This window comes from Oncorhynchus mykiss, chromosome 18 (assembly GCF_013265735.2).
Source record: "Oncorhynchus mykiss isolate Arlee chromosome 18, USDA_OmykA_1.1, whole genome shotgun sequence".
NCBI classification, from domain to species: Eukaryota; Metazoa; Chordata; class Actinopteri; order Salmoniformes; family Salmonidae; genus Oncorhynchus; species Oncorhynchus mykiss.
The window spans coordinates 19,488,576-19,502,072 of record NC_048582.1 but is presented as its reverse complement, the minus strand read 5'-3'; the positions used below and the strand labels follow the sequence as shown (position 1 = coordinate 19,502,072).

Below are 13,497 nucleotides of genomic sequence, written 5' to 3'. Positions count from 1 at the left end.
TCAGACAGTCTGGCGAACACTATTTTATTTAGTTTTCTAGGGCAACACGTTATGGACAGAAGATACGCTGCATGTATAAATATAGTTGACGAACAAATGGCCGAAATTCTAAACAGAAACTTGTCTAAATTTGGGGTGAAAATAGCCATTAGGCTTTGCGGTCCAATCCTGAGTATAACCTAAATCAATTGTGGTGGATCGAACTGCGCAGGTAGCCTACTTTTTTGAAGTAATTTGTTTGACAATCCAACGAAAAAATAAGCACACAACACCAATGATATGCAAAACGGAGCACTTACAGACATTGAAAAACTGGCTGCGATGTTTTTACATGCCACAGTATCCAGTTTAATGCTGCTTTCAAATACTAGTCAGAACTAGGAAACTCCGAAATGTTTGCTAACTGATTGTATTTATACAAGTGCCGATGTCAACCGCTTAGCAAGTCATACATTTCCGAGTTTCGTAGTTGCAACTAGTAAGGGAACGCGGCATAAGAGTAACATATCCAAGTAGACCGGACGTGGAAGTCTGACGTTTTACCCCTACAGTTTACGGTCTTCGCGTTTGTGTACATTCACGTCAGTCATTTCAACACGAAGCTAAATGCTGGGCTAACTGTGCTAGATAGAAGGCGAATGGTGGTTTGGCGCAGGTAGAACATTCGTGCCCACTGAGTTTGCATTTTAAACCGCAGTTAGTCCTGGCCCGACCGTACGAGGAAGTTTCCATTCTCTCGTATCTGTCTGTGATGTACGGATGGGTAGTTGACGGACTATCGTCGCTTTTCGAGCCTATAACCGGGCAAAAACATTCCGGTTGGCCTGGTTTGAACGTTGGCGGGGAGATAGACTCGCAACGGCAGGATAGCAACGCCAGGCCAACCAAAAGGAACTACCAGAGGTCGGTGACTAGCACATGTACTGTTCTTTGGTGCTTGTGTGCTCTGTGTAGCTGTTTACGTAACGCGTTAGTAAGCTAGCTGGCAAACGCTAGCCAGTCAACTTGCTAACCGCTAACATGTCACCCAAGTTCGCTAACCTAGCTAGCTAATTATTAGCAACAATTGTCATTCATTCCAGTTGGTGTTAGCTGCTTGCTTCAAAAATAAACAAGGCGAGCTAACGCTTTCCTCGCGCCACTTACTAGACATTAGTTAAATATTTCCTAACGTACCAAATAACAAGGTACTGTATAAATGAATAAATGTAACAAACTTACTGTAGCTAACAAATGTAACTTTACTATCTGGCTAGTTACTGTCAGGTAGTTACTGTTCATTGTTGTTGAGTAAACGTGTTTACATTCTGTTACAGCGTTCATGTTTCAGGAAATGTTAGCCAAAGTGAACCAGTGGCGATCAAGAGACGGAGAAAAGGTATGGTAACCTATTACCAATAACTTTTAAACACTGTTCTTATAATTAATTGTCATTGTAACTAACGTTAGTTAGTTAGCTTTGAACTTACTACATCTGTACTGTACTCTCTCATTGTCATAGACATCATTAGTTTTGTGAAGAAGACTGTAGCAGGGGTGGCTGGGCTGCTGAGACTGAGGGACCCACTGTCTCCTGCCAGTGAGAGAAACAGAAGGTACACAGCAAGCCAGGTATGATTGTGTACCAGTGGTGCGTTCTAGTACTGTACACAACACACTCATAAACCACTGCTCTGACTGAAAGACACATACCAGTATATAAAAGTTAAAATGTTTGTGCAATAGCTGCACAATATTCACATCTGACTATGTCCTAAATCACTCCTATTATGTAGGGCCCCGTGGGCCTGATGGGAATAGATGAACTTCACACCTCATGGATGAGCAGCTCTGACTGGAAAATGGGTGAGTAACGAGGGCACTGATTGGAAAATGGGTGAGCAACGAGGGCTCTGATTGTTTGATCGATAAGGAAGGAGGACAGCTGTGTTGTACATTACAACATCATAGTATGTAATGTATGTGTAACAGCAGAGGGGACAGGTCAAGTGGTGGCTTCAACCTGTTTATCCCTCTTTCCATGTCTCCAGAGAAACCAACAGTAGGAGGACAGAGGGAGCGGGGGGGGCTGGGCCTCCTCCAGGGAGCCTCTCCCCCTCTGAGAAAACACAGGTAGGTCTCCTCTTCTGTCTACTGCATACTTTCAGTTCTGGGGCTTTAACACAAAGGTTCTACATATGTGGGATATGTGTTCTTCCTTTAAACGTTGTCCTCTGTCTTGTTTTCAGTGGCTCAGTGCTGGGTCCAGGGAACCCAGACAGAGGGAGAGACGGAGACGAGCCCCAGAGACGCTCCCTCCAGCTCCTGCCCAGTCGGCCTACCCTGGGGGTTGGGACAGGACCCCCCAGCTCAAACCTACCCCCGCCCACCTCTAACCGCACCCACAGACAGTGCTTGGCAGTGGAGGAGGTGAGTTAAGAATGAGTTTGAAATTAAAATCAACCCTGTGATTGATCCTGTTTTTTATTAAATGCCATGCCAGGTATGTCAGTAGTTGTCAGGTGTTCTGTGTGTTCTGTTTCCAGGCTCTGAAGGAGAGTGATAAGGAGCACTACAGACGGCTTCTGGAGATGGTGTCCGATAAATACAGCAAGAGCCAACCGCTGCCCTTCACCCGCACCAAACCCCAGGGGTGAGTGGTGATGGAGAGTGTGAGATTATAGTTTTAATTCCAGTGGTTCGGTTAGCTAGCTTTTACAAACCTCTGTTTTCTTCGCTTCCTCACAGGGCAACATTTACACAGGATGGACATAGAATGGCCATTTTGGGAAGAACCTATGAGTCTGTGACCCCAAAGACAGGACCCCTCAGAGGTAGACTACTATCACAGCCTCTCTCACCCCCCTTTCTCATGTATTGGAAGCTGTTGTCCTAGGCTAATGTTTTCTCCTCCTATCTGCAGCCAACCCCAGTGTGTATATGTGGAGAGATACATCCTCAGCCAAACAAACCAGAGACATGAGAGGAGAGTTGTGGCTCAGTAAGCCTCTCAGCGCAGCTGTGGATACACAACCTGCCAGTAATGCAACGGTAGGACACACACTTATGAACTGTAGTAAGGATGCTAGGAAGAGTCATAAGGCTGCTATGAAGCATTCTAAGGTTGTTATAAAGTCTCTCTCCCTCCAGCAGAAGCAGCCAGAGCTGGATCTCTCTGCAGAGGTGGCAGCAAGACTCAACCTGGTTGACAGAGAGAAGCCAACACACACTGACACACTCAACAGTGCTGAGGAGCTCCCCAGGTTCAGCAAGGTGAGTGTTCTTTTTCCCTATAATGGTATGTCTGTGTAGTGTGTTGACATGAGTGTTCGTATTCTATGGGTCTGTTTTCATTCTGTTTATTTCAAACTGTGTGTGTAGGAGATGGCTGTGGAGGTTAGTCGTGCCCTGTCCCAGAGGGATCCTAACCTGGTCCTGAGCTCAGCCTTCAAGCTATGCATCACACAGAGAGACTTGGCCTCTCTACAGGAAGGGAGCTGGCTCAACGATGAGGTGTTTGGTTGTTGGCTGTTAAGTTTGAGGTTGCTGGTGTGTGTGTGTGTGAGTCTAACAAAAAACTCTCCCTCTCTGTCTCTCAGGTGATTAACTTCTACCTGTCCCTAGTAATGATTCATAGCAGTAGTGCGGGGCAAGGGCTGAAGGTCTACTCCTTCAGTACATTCTTCTTCCCCAAACTTCATGGAGGGGGGCACTCCGCTGTGAAGCGATGGACCAAAGCTGTGGACCTCTTCCAGTATGACATCATCCTGGTTCCGCTGCACCTGGGAGTCCACTGGTCACTGGCTGTAAATCGCCCCAGATTGACGGGGATTCATTCACTTTAGAACAGTGGTCACCAACCGGTTAATCACGGCTGACTGGTCGATTTCCTAGTCAATCACCAAACATTTCTGCACTTGATTCGGCAGTCCTATACTGGGAAGGCTGTGTTCCCATTTTGAACCATTTCATTTGTTTGAAGGGAGATCTCCGCCTACCCGGCAGGCCCATTGAGAAACTCAAGTGCACCTATAGGCAATGTTCCCTCTAAGCTGCACGCTGAAATATCAGCCTGCACAGAGAAGCACGAGATTGAACATCACTCAACTTTCTAGAGTTTACACTATCAACATTTCCCTTTACTGTGGGAATTGTGATTGAATCAATGCAATACTAGCCACTTTCAATGCAACATACTGAAATATAACTAACTATTCAAGTGATTTTGTTGTAGGCAGAAAGCGTTGTAGTAGGATTCTATTGCATTGACACGCACGACTCAGCCCATACTCTACAGACTGGTGCGGCATAACCAATCAGCAATGCAGTAGGCCTATATGCAAATAGACCATTGCCGTATATGGATCTGTGCCATTCACTTTGAACAGGACTGTGTTTACAGCATGAGAGGTCGTGAGTAGATGTGATTGTTTTAAAACAAAACAAAGATAATTGAAAAATCATCTGAAGAACATTGGCAGAGCAATTCAAGCATAGCCAATATAGCCTACTATAGCACAACCCTCATTGCTACATAATTGTTTTTAATTGGTTAATGTTGCATAGGCTTATGTTTTTTTTAAAGTCCTGTTAAAAAAAAAAAAAAATCTGAGTGGTTGATCTGGGCTTGCATTTTGAGTCAAAGTGATTGTTACTCAAAGGTTGGTGACCACTGCTTTAGAAAGTCCACTGGTACTTCTCTGTGGTCATTTGTAGATACCTGTGGACTTTGTTTATTTCTTTCTCTAGGTGATAAACTTTAACTCCAGGACCGTGAGGTCCTATGACTCTATGGGACAGAGACATGATGACATCTGCAACCTCTTACTGTGAGTCCTCAGTCCCCTTCCAGTAATCATTTGGTTTGACAAAAGTACCTGTAATCTGATGACCATCTTTTTTGTCATTTCATTCTGTAATCCTGTTACATGTATTTGGTTCGTCCAACCCTGTCCAGGCTGTATCTGAGAGAGGAGCACAAGGCCAGGAAGGACCGAGATCTGGACGCGTGGACAGTGGGCAGCTTGAGGCCCAGTGTAAATTACAGAGACAGAAATACATATCTAATCATCTTTGTTGTTCTTATTTTGTCTTGAATGTATACAGAGTGCGTCTAGGGCTGTCAGAAATAGCATCCGTTCTCTAGTGATTTTCTTTTCACCAGGATCCCGTGTGTGTGTGTGTGTGTGTAGGAGATCCCCCAACAGAAGAATGGCAGTGATTGTGGAGTGTTTGCCTGTAAATATGCTGACTATATCGCCCAGGGGCGGCCTCTCAACTTCCGACAGGTACATAGCCTGCGATGGCCTATCATACTCACTTGGTGTACACTCATACAATCTCTTTTTCACTCACACACTGATGTCTCTCACTCGCTCTTCTCAGTGTCACATGCCCCTGTTCAGGAAGCTGATGATCTGGGAGATTCTCAACCAGAGGCTTCTGTAGGACTACATAAAAAGACATTTCAGCTGCAGAACATCCATTACAACAGAAATGCTAACAAACAATTACATCAGGCATGACTACTACACAGACTCCAAACTACAACAGGAAGGACAACTAAGAAGCACAAAAGCAATAAATGAAAAAGACTTAAAGGACCAAAGCTATGGACCACAGTATGACCTCTTACCCTCTATCAGTGGGTAGAAGTGCAGTCCTGGTAGTGAAGACAGGGTGGGTGCTCTCTGAAGAATAGAGGTTACAAAGGAACGGTTTGGAATTGATTGTGTGTTCAGATACATCCTGAAGTGCCTTGGACTCCAGAGAGGGTCTCTGTCATACTTCTAGAAAACACTAAATGAGGAAGCAGTTGCACGCTTGAAGATCCCTGCTGTTGTAGATGCTATCTTAAACTTGGAACAAGCTTTCTGTGTGAAACCAGAGTGTTTTGTGTGTGTATATATGTTTATATTAGGTACTTTATTTTTATGACTAGTAGAAAGTGGAGTGACAACTGAGGCATATGTTATGAGTGTTATTGAATGTCTTAATTTATGGTTGAATCATCAACGAAGGCAGACACAAGAAGGCTGCATGTGTGCGTTTATTTATGTAAATATTTTTGGACATGTTTTGGTGCGCGTAGCTGAGTTTAGCTGCTTTAATTTTGTCTGGACTGGAAGAGAGACCGGAGTGTGAGGTGTGCCATCTCTAGCAGAGCAGGACCCCATCTTAATCCCTCACCACCACTAACAGATGGGGACAAATCATTTAAATCCTAAATGTGTAACAATAGTTTATTTATTTGATGCGGAAGGCTTTTCTTTTATGGCATGTATATAATTTAATCCAGCAGTAACAGCATCCGTGTAGACGTTTTTGCCATGAACTTTATAGCAGTTCTATTGGATTGTATGAGTTTTCATTAAAGGCATGTAGAGAAGAATTTCTAATGAGTCTGTACTGCTTTAGCTTGGGTCTGCCTCTGAAATTGATCCCTATGACTCAAAGTGGTGCATTTATATAGGGTTCCATTTCCAATAGGCCCTTGGCAAAAAATCTGTATGTGCTTTAGCTTACTCCCCTGTGGTGTTCAGTGTGATGGTAACCCTGTAGCTAACATGTCTGGGACGGCAAAGGAAGCTGAGTTGGCTAAAGCGCGTACAGATCTGGGACCAGGCTAGTACTGCTTATGCACTGGTCATTACACTGCGTATTACATTGTGTGTATTTCTGCTGCTATTATTCCTGCGTGCATAGAGCCGTGCTGACAACCTCAGTCATGTTTTTGTATGTAATAAAGATCAGAAGGAAAGAAATGGATCTGCTTGTGTTATTGACTAATCACTGTCATGTCATTTATGAGTGTGAGTGGCATTTCTGTCTTAGTGTGTGGATATCCTTTGTTTATGGAAGCTGTATACGAGCTATGTTTCATTATACTCCAAACCTACAGGTGGCAGTATTGTGACTTTTGGCGTCTAGTCAACCATTTTTTTGTATGAGGGAGAAGCCCGGCGCATGCGTGACTGCACAAAAATTGGACCATCGAAACAGACCGACTTCTACGCAATATTACTTTCAAGAGTTATCTTACTTAAAGTAGTTTGAAATGTAATGTATTTGCCTTAATCTATGTTTGATATACCTGACAAAGGGCCGTCATTTTATATGACCGTATTTGTGTGATCTCCAGTGCAAAATCGTTGTTCTGTGGTAGTGTAGTTTGTTTGCAATATTTGGCATGTAGCTGGCGGGAAGTGAAAATGTTATCATATTTATCCCTTTACGATATTTTCATCAATTTGCCAATGGAAGGTGTCTTTTTAACCAGGGCGTGCCCCGCTTAATGTTTTTGAAAATCACGGTCGATTAATGTGAGAAAAGTACTTACACCGGGGCTTTTTCTGGATGGTAGCGTCCCACTGGAAGGATCCGCTGTGAGTCTGCTTTGTTTCTAAAACCATACATACATTTTATCTGCTCCCCCACAGGAGAATTGTTTAACAATTGCAATGTGAGATTTATTAATATGTTATCATTCTTCGATTAACAGCCATCAGCCCCTTTTTGTCCCTTTTCTTTTAAAGCACTCTGACATTTCCACCACAATGTCTCAGTCAGAGACGTGTTGCATTTGTGGGGTGAGGTTTGTGAGGGGGCCCAAGGGTTACAACAGGAGGAAAGTCACCACGCTGACCAGCCCCAAGACCTTCCAGCTAGTCTTTGACATCACTCCTGATGACTCATCCTTCCTCTGCTGGGTCTGTCTGGGTGTGCTCAGAAGGAAAACCAAGCAGGATGGGAAGCTTTGGACTTGGTCAGATTTGCCAACAAAAGTTGGCAGACATCGAAAGCCCCGTGCCGAAATACCAAGCTCATCCACAACATTATCCAATCAAACTCCAATTATAACCAACCCATCCTCGTTATCCATAGAGGAGTGCATTGCTTCTAAAAAAAACAAACGGAGGCCAGTTCGTCAGTGGGACGGAGAGAAATGGACCACCTTGACTTCTCGTTCCCCAGAATCCCATTCAACGGCCATCAGACGACCTCAAACGCACATAGCCCCAACCACACACTCCTCTTCAACACCATCAAATCAAGTAAATTCCTCCACATTATCAAGTCAAACTTCAAATCAGATCAGTTCTCTGTTCTCCTTTGGAGAGAGGACAACAAAAAGACGTCCGAAGGCACCCCAACCTACAACACACTCCACACTCCTGTCTCCGTTCCCCGTTGACGAAGGTATAAGGCCCAAGAAGAAGAAGCTCCCTTTCTCCAAGACTAAGCAGAGCTATGGGTTTGGCCCTCATGCCAAGGCCCTGCATTACATGCACAGCCACCAGCACCTGAAGGCCTTCAGGTCCCTGATGAAGACCAAAGCTAGAGAAGCCATGACCATTTTCCTCGCCGAGGTCATCGCCCAGGAGGTAATTGTTGTTTTAACATAACATCATTCATTTAAAGAATGTATTTGTTTATAGGCTACTGGCAGTTTATGGCTCATCGGGTGTGAGTGTCGTTGTTGACGAAATGTTTGGCAAAGAAATGTATGATTGATCCATTTGTCTGATTTACCAGAGTAAGGTATTGATGAAGGACCAACGTGGGCCATTGCGTCAGCCGCTGACTGAGGCGAGTGTGAGTGGATTTTCCTGGGACGCGGTTCTAGTGTGGGGGGAAGAAAAGGCCCCTATGACCCTGGCCTGTCTTAGGGCCATGTTCCCCAAACCCAACCCCATCAGGACGCAGGTTATGATGGGAGCAAGGGAAATTAAACGGTGAGAGATCAGAGCTAATCAATTAATAATAATTGATTGTAGGTACTTTTCCAGATGATCAAAGCGTTTTATATTGTATGGGGGTCACAACAGTTTTATTTCAAAAAATGTACATTTAAAATTCTGTTTTGTACTTGAAAACGGGGTTCCACAGGGCTGAATTATGTGACTGCTGTTCATTATTAATGACTTGCTCTCTGTGTGCATGAAAGCATACATTTGTTGTAACATGTTCTCCATTGATCTCTTTTGAAGCCCGAGGACAGAAGAGGCAGCAGGTGATATGGTCAGCCAGAGGGCGGGGCTTATCCTGGCCATCGTCCTCTACACCTCCATGCAGAAGTGCAACTTCATCCAGGCCTCTCTGGGGGTCGAGTTCTGGAAACAGGGCTGTCCTCTCAGCGTGTTGAAAGCCCTCAGTGCCCTGGGGGTGTGTCCCGGTGCTGCCTCTACCAGGAGACACGCAGAGAGGCTGACAACCGGCTTTGATCCACCTCAGCAGGACCGGACAGAGGGGGTGGAGGAACCTGGGGTAAGTTCTATTCCCTCAGCAGAAAAAGTATTCTGTTTGTTTACTTTTGTATGTCTCTTGGTGTCTGTATTAAATTATTTTTGAAAATAATTTCCCCTTGGTTTGTTCTGGTGTGGCTCTTATTCATTTGTGGTTCCTGCAGGACTCCTTTTGTAGATCTGAGGATGAGAGTCGGACTCTGAGTTGTTCTGAAGAGTATCCCAGTTCCTCTCCGACACACTCTCTGAACCCGTTCTCAGACCAATCCCACTCCAGAGACGGGTAAGAACCATTTCCTGGAGGGAGGGGTTAGCAGTCCGTAGCTACTCTTTTGATAACCACAAAGTCTGTCCATAAAACTACCTCGCACAGAAAGGTGGGATTAACTGGAGCTAATTGATTAGATTCTCCTTTATTTATCTATGTGCCCTCAGGTCCTCGTCCGATCGGAGTTCCAGACCTGACTCCAGATCTTGCTCCAGGTGAGAATCTGTGTTTTTGATGTGTTTGTGTTTGATGATGATCCCTCTCTTATTGTGCCCCTTGACCTTTCTCCTCTCGTGTCCACTGCAGGAGCGACGACTACCAAGGCCCTACTCAGAGGCCTGACTCCCGGGAGTACCAGAATCTGATCAAAGAACATGGTTACCACAAAGTCCAGAAGTAAGTTATAGAGAAGTGATCCTCTACAGAGCTGTAGTAATCAAACTGAATTTCGGTTGAGGACCTGTGTATACAGGTTTTCACTTCAACCATTTGCTCTTATCTCAAGGCTATAACCTACAAGTGTCTTCCTGTCCCTCTCATGCCTTCACAGACCTACTTTGAGTCGATGGACGAAGAACAGTGAGGACAAAAGGGAGGCAAAGGAAAAACCTGTTCAAAATCTCAAGAGAAGGAAGATGACGAAAAAGAAACCTGCTCAATCGCCTCCAGTAGTAAACGCAACTGGCGCGCACCGTTCAGACATGGAGACTTCTCATATAATTAAGGTAAACATGGAACCCGTTCAAACGTCTCAAATAGACAACACACACGTGGAACTCGTTCAAATGTCTCAAGTAGACAACACACACGTGGAACCCGTTCAAACGTCTCAAATAGACAACACACACGTGGAACCCGTTCAAACGTCTCAAGTAGACAACACACACGTGGAACCCGTTCAAACGTCTCAAGTAGACAACACACACGTGGAACCCGTTCAAACGTCTCAAGTAGACAACACACACGTGGAACCCGTTCAAACGTCTCAAGTAGACAACACACACGTGGAACCCGTTCAAACGTCTCAAGTAGACAACACACACGTGGAACCCGTTCAATTGAGCGATACAAACAAGAAACCTGCTCATATAAGTGAGACAAATGTACAACCTGCTCAAATGTCTGTAATGGGCGAGACAATCATGGAACAAATTAAAATGCCCAAAAGAGGCAGGCCAGGGAAGGAACTTGCTCAAATGTCTGTAATAAGCAGGACATGCATGGAACAAATGAAGATTCCTAAAAGAGGCAGGCCAAGGAAGGAACTTGCTCAAATGTCTATAATGAGCGAGACAAACATGGAACAAATTATAATGCCCAAAAGAGGCAGGCCAAGGAAGGAACTTGCTCAAGTAAGTAAAACAAACATAGAACACACTCAAACTCCACAAATAACCGACACACACTTGGAACCTGCTCACAAGCTCAGAAGTCCAAGGAAGAAACCTGTCCAAACGCCCCAGGTAACTGACACACAAAACAAACCCATTCAAGTAAGCAATCCAGACATTAAACTTGCTGAGACAAACAAAGAATCAGTTGTACAGGCCAAGAATGGGAGGCCAAAGAAGGGATTTGTTCAAATTCCACTATTAACCGACACTTGCATGGAACCCATTCCGGTAAGCGAGGTAAACGCGGACACCACTTTAATGCCCAGTAGCATGAGATCAAGGAAGAGACCCAGACAAGTTCCCCAAGTATACGGCACAAACCAAGAACTAACTCAAATGCCCAGAATAACCCAAACCAACAAGGAACCCTCCGAAATGCTTCAGAAAATGGACACACGCATGGCACCTGCTGTAACATCTAAAAGAGGGCGGACAAGGAAGGGACCAATTGAAATGTCCCAAGAAACCGACTTACACACAGAAGCCGGTCTAATGCCTCAAGTTGGTGAAATGAATCGGCAACGTATCGAAGGACGGGAAACAAATAAAGGACCCGCTGAACCCCAAAAACTCGCTGGAAAGGCTAAAGTAAATCAGACAACGAAAGTACCTGCAAAGACACCTGAAACACTAGATCAAATGAAATTTATTCCAAAGCGCAAAAGAGGCAGGCCAAGGAAAGAACTTGCTCAAGTGATCAACACAGGCAAGGAAACCCCTTCAATGCATAAAATAAGCAAAACAGGCAAAGAATCTGCTCTTACCCGGGAGATAAAAATTATTGTCAATAGGATGGAAAGCTGTAGTGCTGCTGAAATGCCCCAAATACGTGAGATGAACAATGAACCTGTTCAAGTAAGTGCGGAAAACTTTGAACCTGTTCAAAGACTGAGTGGGGGGTCAATGGAGGGGCTCGTTCAAATGCCCCAAGTAAGCTGCACGGACATGGAACCTGGTAAGTTAGGCAGGACCATCATGGAAACCACTTCAACGGCAGAGAGGACTGACAAAGAACCTGTTCGAAGGCCTCAAGCAAACGAAACAAAAGCAGAACTTGCTCAAACGTCTCAGATAATGGAAACGATAAAGGAACACATTCAAGTAACCAACACAGACAAGGAAACCGCTTCCGCGCCCAAAAGATGCTGCACAGACATGGAACTTGCTAAAAGGTACAAAATGAGTGACTTTCAGACCCGGGTAATAAGAATAGTTGACACTAGAATGAGGGCAAACAAATCTGTTTCAATGCTTCAAGTACACGACACAAACCAGGACCCTGAACCTGCTGCAACACCTGAAATAGGCAACACAAACAAACAACCCACACGAGTGATCAGAATAGTTGTTAACAGGAGGATACCGGCAGACATATGTAGTCACACCCGGAAAAGCCTGGAGTGCCTGGCTGAGGTAGCGGCCAAATGTGCTCCATTAGATGTTAAATCTGCCGAAGAGGATGGATAGGTAGGTAGACGCATGTTACTTATCAAAATAACAAACTCCACAACATGACGTCTCAGGAATAATTAATTTTTTTGTGAAAGGTTATAACCCTAACTTAATGGGTGGGGAATAGTCTGCCTCGTCTTCTGTATTCGTTTTACTGTAATTGTACATACCAGGCTTTTGTCTTAGCAATTGTCTTCTCCACCTTGTTCATTTGATATGTACATAATCCCAGCAACCTTCTTGTGTTTGTCATTGTGTCCACTGTGGATTTAGTGTATTTGTTAGTCTTATCTCATTTTATATTTAGTTGTTCTGGTTGTACTTCTGTGGTTGTTGACAATGTAATAAAAATGTATGTGTTTTGTACAAAGGTTATTCCTGCAGTCATAGTATCCATGCTAATTTCAGGGTATTTGTTTTCATTACACTCACAAATGTAATTTAACTAAAAGCAAAGACTGAACCAAAACAGATTTGCCCACTAATCTTTAAACTAGAAAAGAAATCGTTAGAAAACAACCACAGCGTTTATTTTGACTCGAGGCTTTTCCTTTCATACTGTTCTTGATGTATACATTCTTGCAATAATATTGCGTGGTAATACTTGTGATAATTTTGTGTATATTACTGTTGTCTCGTGTAAAAATGACACTCACAGAATAAACAGTACAATTGTATACATGGATACCAATGCTTCATAATAAAACATATTTGAAACTAGAAAAACAACCACAGTGAGATTCAAGCCTCAGGCATCAACAACATTAGAACCAGTGGCCTGGTCCACATCCCTGGAGCTAGTCCAAGGTAGGGACAACCTTTTTTTCACATATTTAAAGCTGTTCAATCGGTTAGTCATTTCGAATTTTTGTAGATTAGAAATATGATAAGTGAAGTGTATATTGGGTAAGGTTGGAAAACAACAGTTGAAATCGAGAAGGTAAATGTTGACCTTTTGGTTGCACACATCCAGATGATGCTGCGTACCATATTGGGCAATGACGCTGTAGGTGTGATCTAGGTGTAAAAGCCTTTTCTAATATTTGACTCTCACCTTCAATAACACCTACAGCATCATCAAGCAATCAAATGTATTTATAAAGCCCTTTTTTACATCAGCCATTGTCACAAAGTGCTATACAGAAACCCAGCCTAAAAC

At 43.9% G+C, this 13,497-nt stretch overlaps 2 protein-coding genes across 9 annotated transcripts; both read left to right on the top strand.

Moving 5' to 3' along the window:
• Window positions 1-19: 19 nt before the first annotated feature.
• Window positions 20-6,747, top strand: LOC110495762 (sentrin-specific protease 2). 6 transcript variants are annotated; one of them, XM_036952192.1, is made up of 16 exons: window positions 20-211; window positions 1,317-1,378; window positions 1,502-1,611; window positions 1,776-1,845; window positions 2,031-2,112; window positions 2,229-2,409; window positions 2,526-2,632; window positions 2,728-2,813; window positions 2,903-3,030; window positions 3,130-3,252; window positions 3,361-3,492; window positions 3,579-3,785; window positions 4,729-4,808; window positions 4,937-5,015; window positions 5,172-5,267; window positions 5,365-6,747. In XM_036952192.1, exons 4-16 carry the CDS (start codon window positions 1,791-1,793, stop codon window positions 5,425-5,427), a joined length of 1,419 nt encoding a protein of 472 aa, XP_036808087.1. In that variant the 5' UTR covers window positions 20-211; window positions 1,317-1,378; window positions 1,502-1,611; window positions 1,776-1,790; the 3' UTR covers window positions 5,428-6,747. The 6 variants fall into 6 exon arrangements, with proteins under 6 accessions (XP_036808087.1, XP_021426849.2, XP_021426850.2 ...); XM_021571174.2 differs by lacking the exon at window positions 20-211 and adding an exon at window positions 426-903; XM_021571175.2 differs by lacking the exon at window positions 20-211 and adding an exon at window positions 427-903 and having other exon boundaries at window positions 3,133-3,252.
• A 203-nt stretch (window positions 6,748-6,950) lies between these two features.
• LOC110495761 lies at window positions 6,951-13,012 on the top strand. 3 transcript variants are annotated; one of them, XM_036952191.1, is made up of 9 exons: window positions 6,951-7,364; window positions 7,481-8,363; window positions 8,515-8,714; window positions 8,970-9,246; window positions 9,389-9,507; window positions 9,660-9,707; window positions 9,799-9,888; window positions 10,043-12,372; window positions 12,420-13,012. In XM_036952191.1, exons 1-8 carry the CDS (start codon window positions 7,336-7,338, stop codon window positions 12,351-12,353), a joined length of 3,957 nt encoding a protein of 1,318 aa, XP_036808086.1. In that variant the 5' UTR covers window positions 6,951-7,335; the 3' UTR covers window positions 12,354-12,372; window positions 12,420-13,012. The 3 variants fall into 3 exon arrangements, with proteins under 3 accessions (XP_036808086.1, XP_021426848.2, XP_021426847.2); XM_021571173.2 differs by having other exon boundaries at window positions 7,515-8,363; window positions 10,043-13,012; XM_021571172.2 differs by having other exon boundaries at window positions 10,043-13,012.
• Window positions 13,013-13,497: the final 485 nt, after the last annotated feature.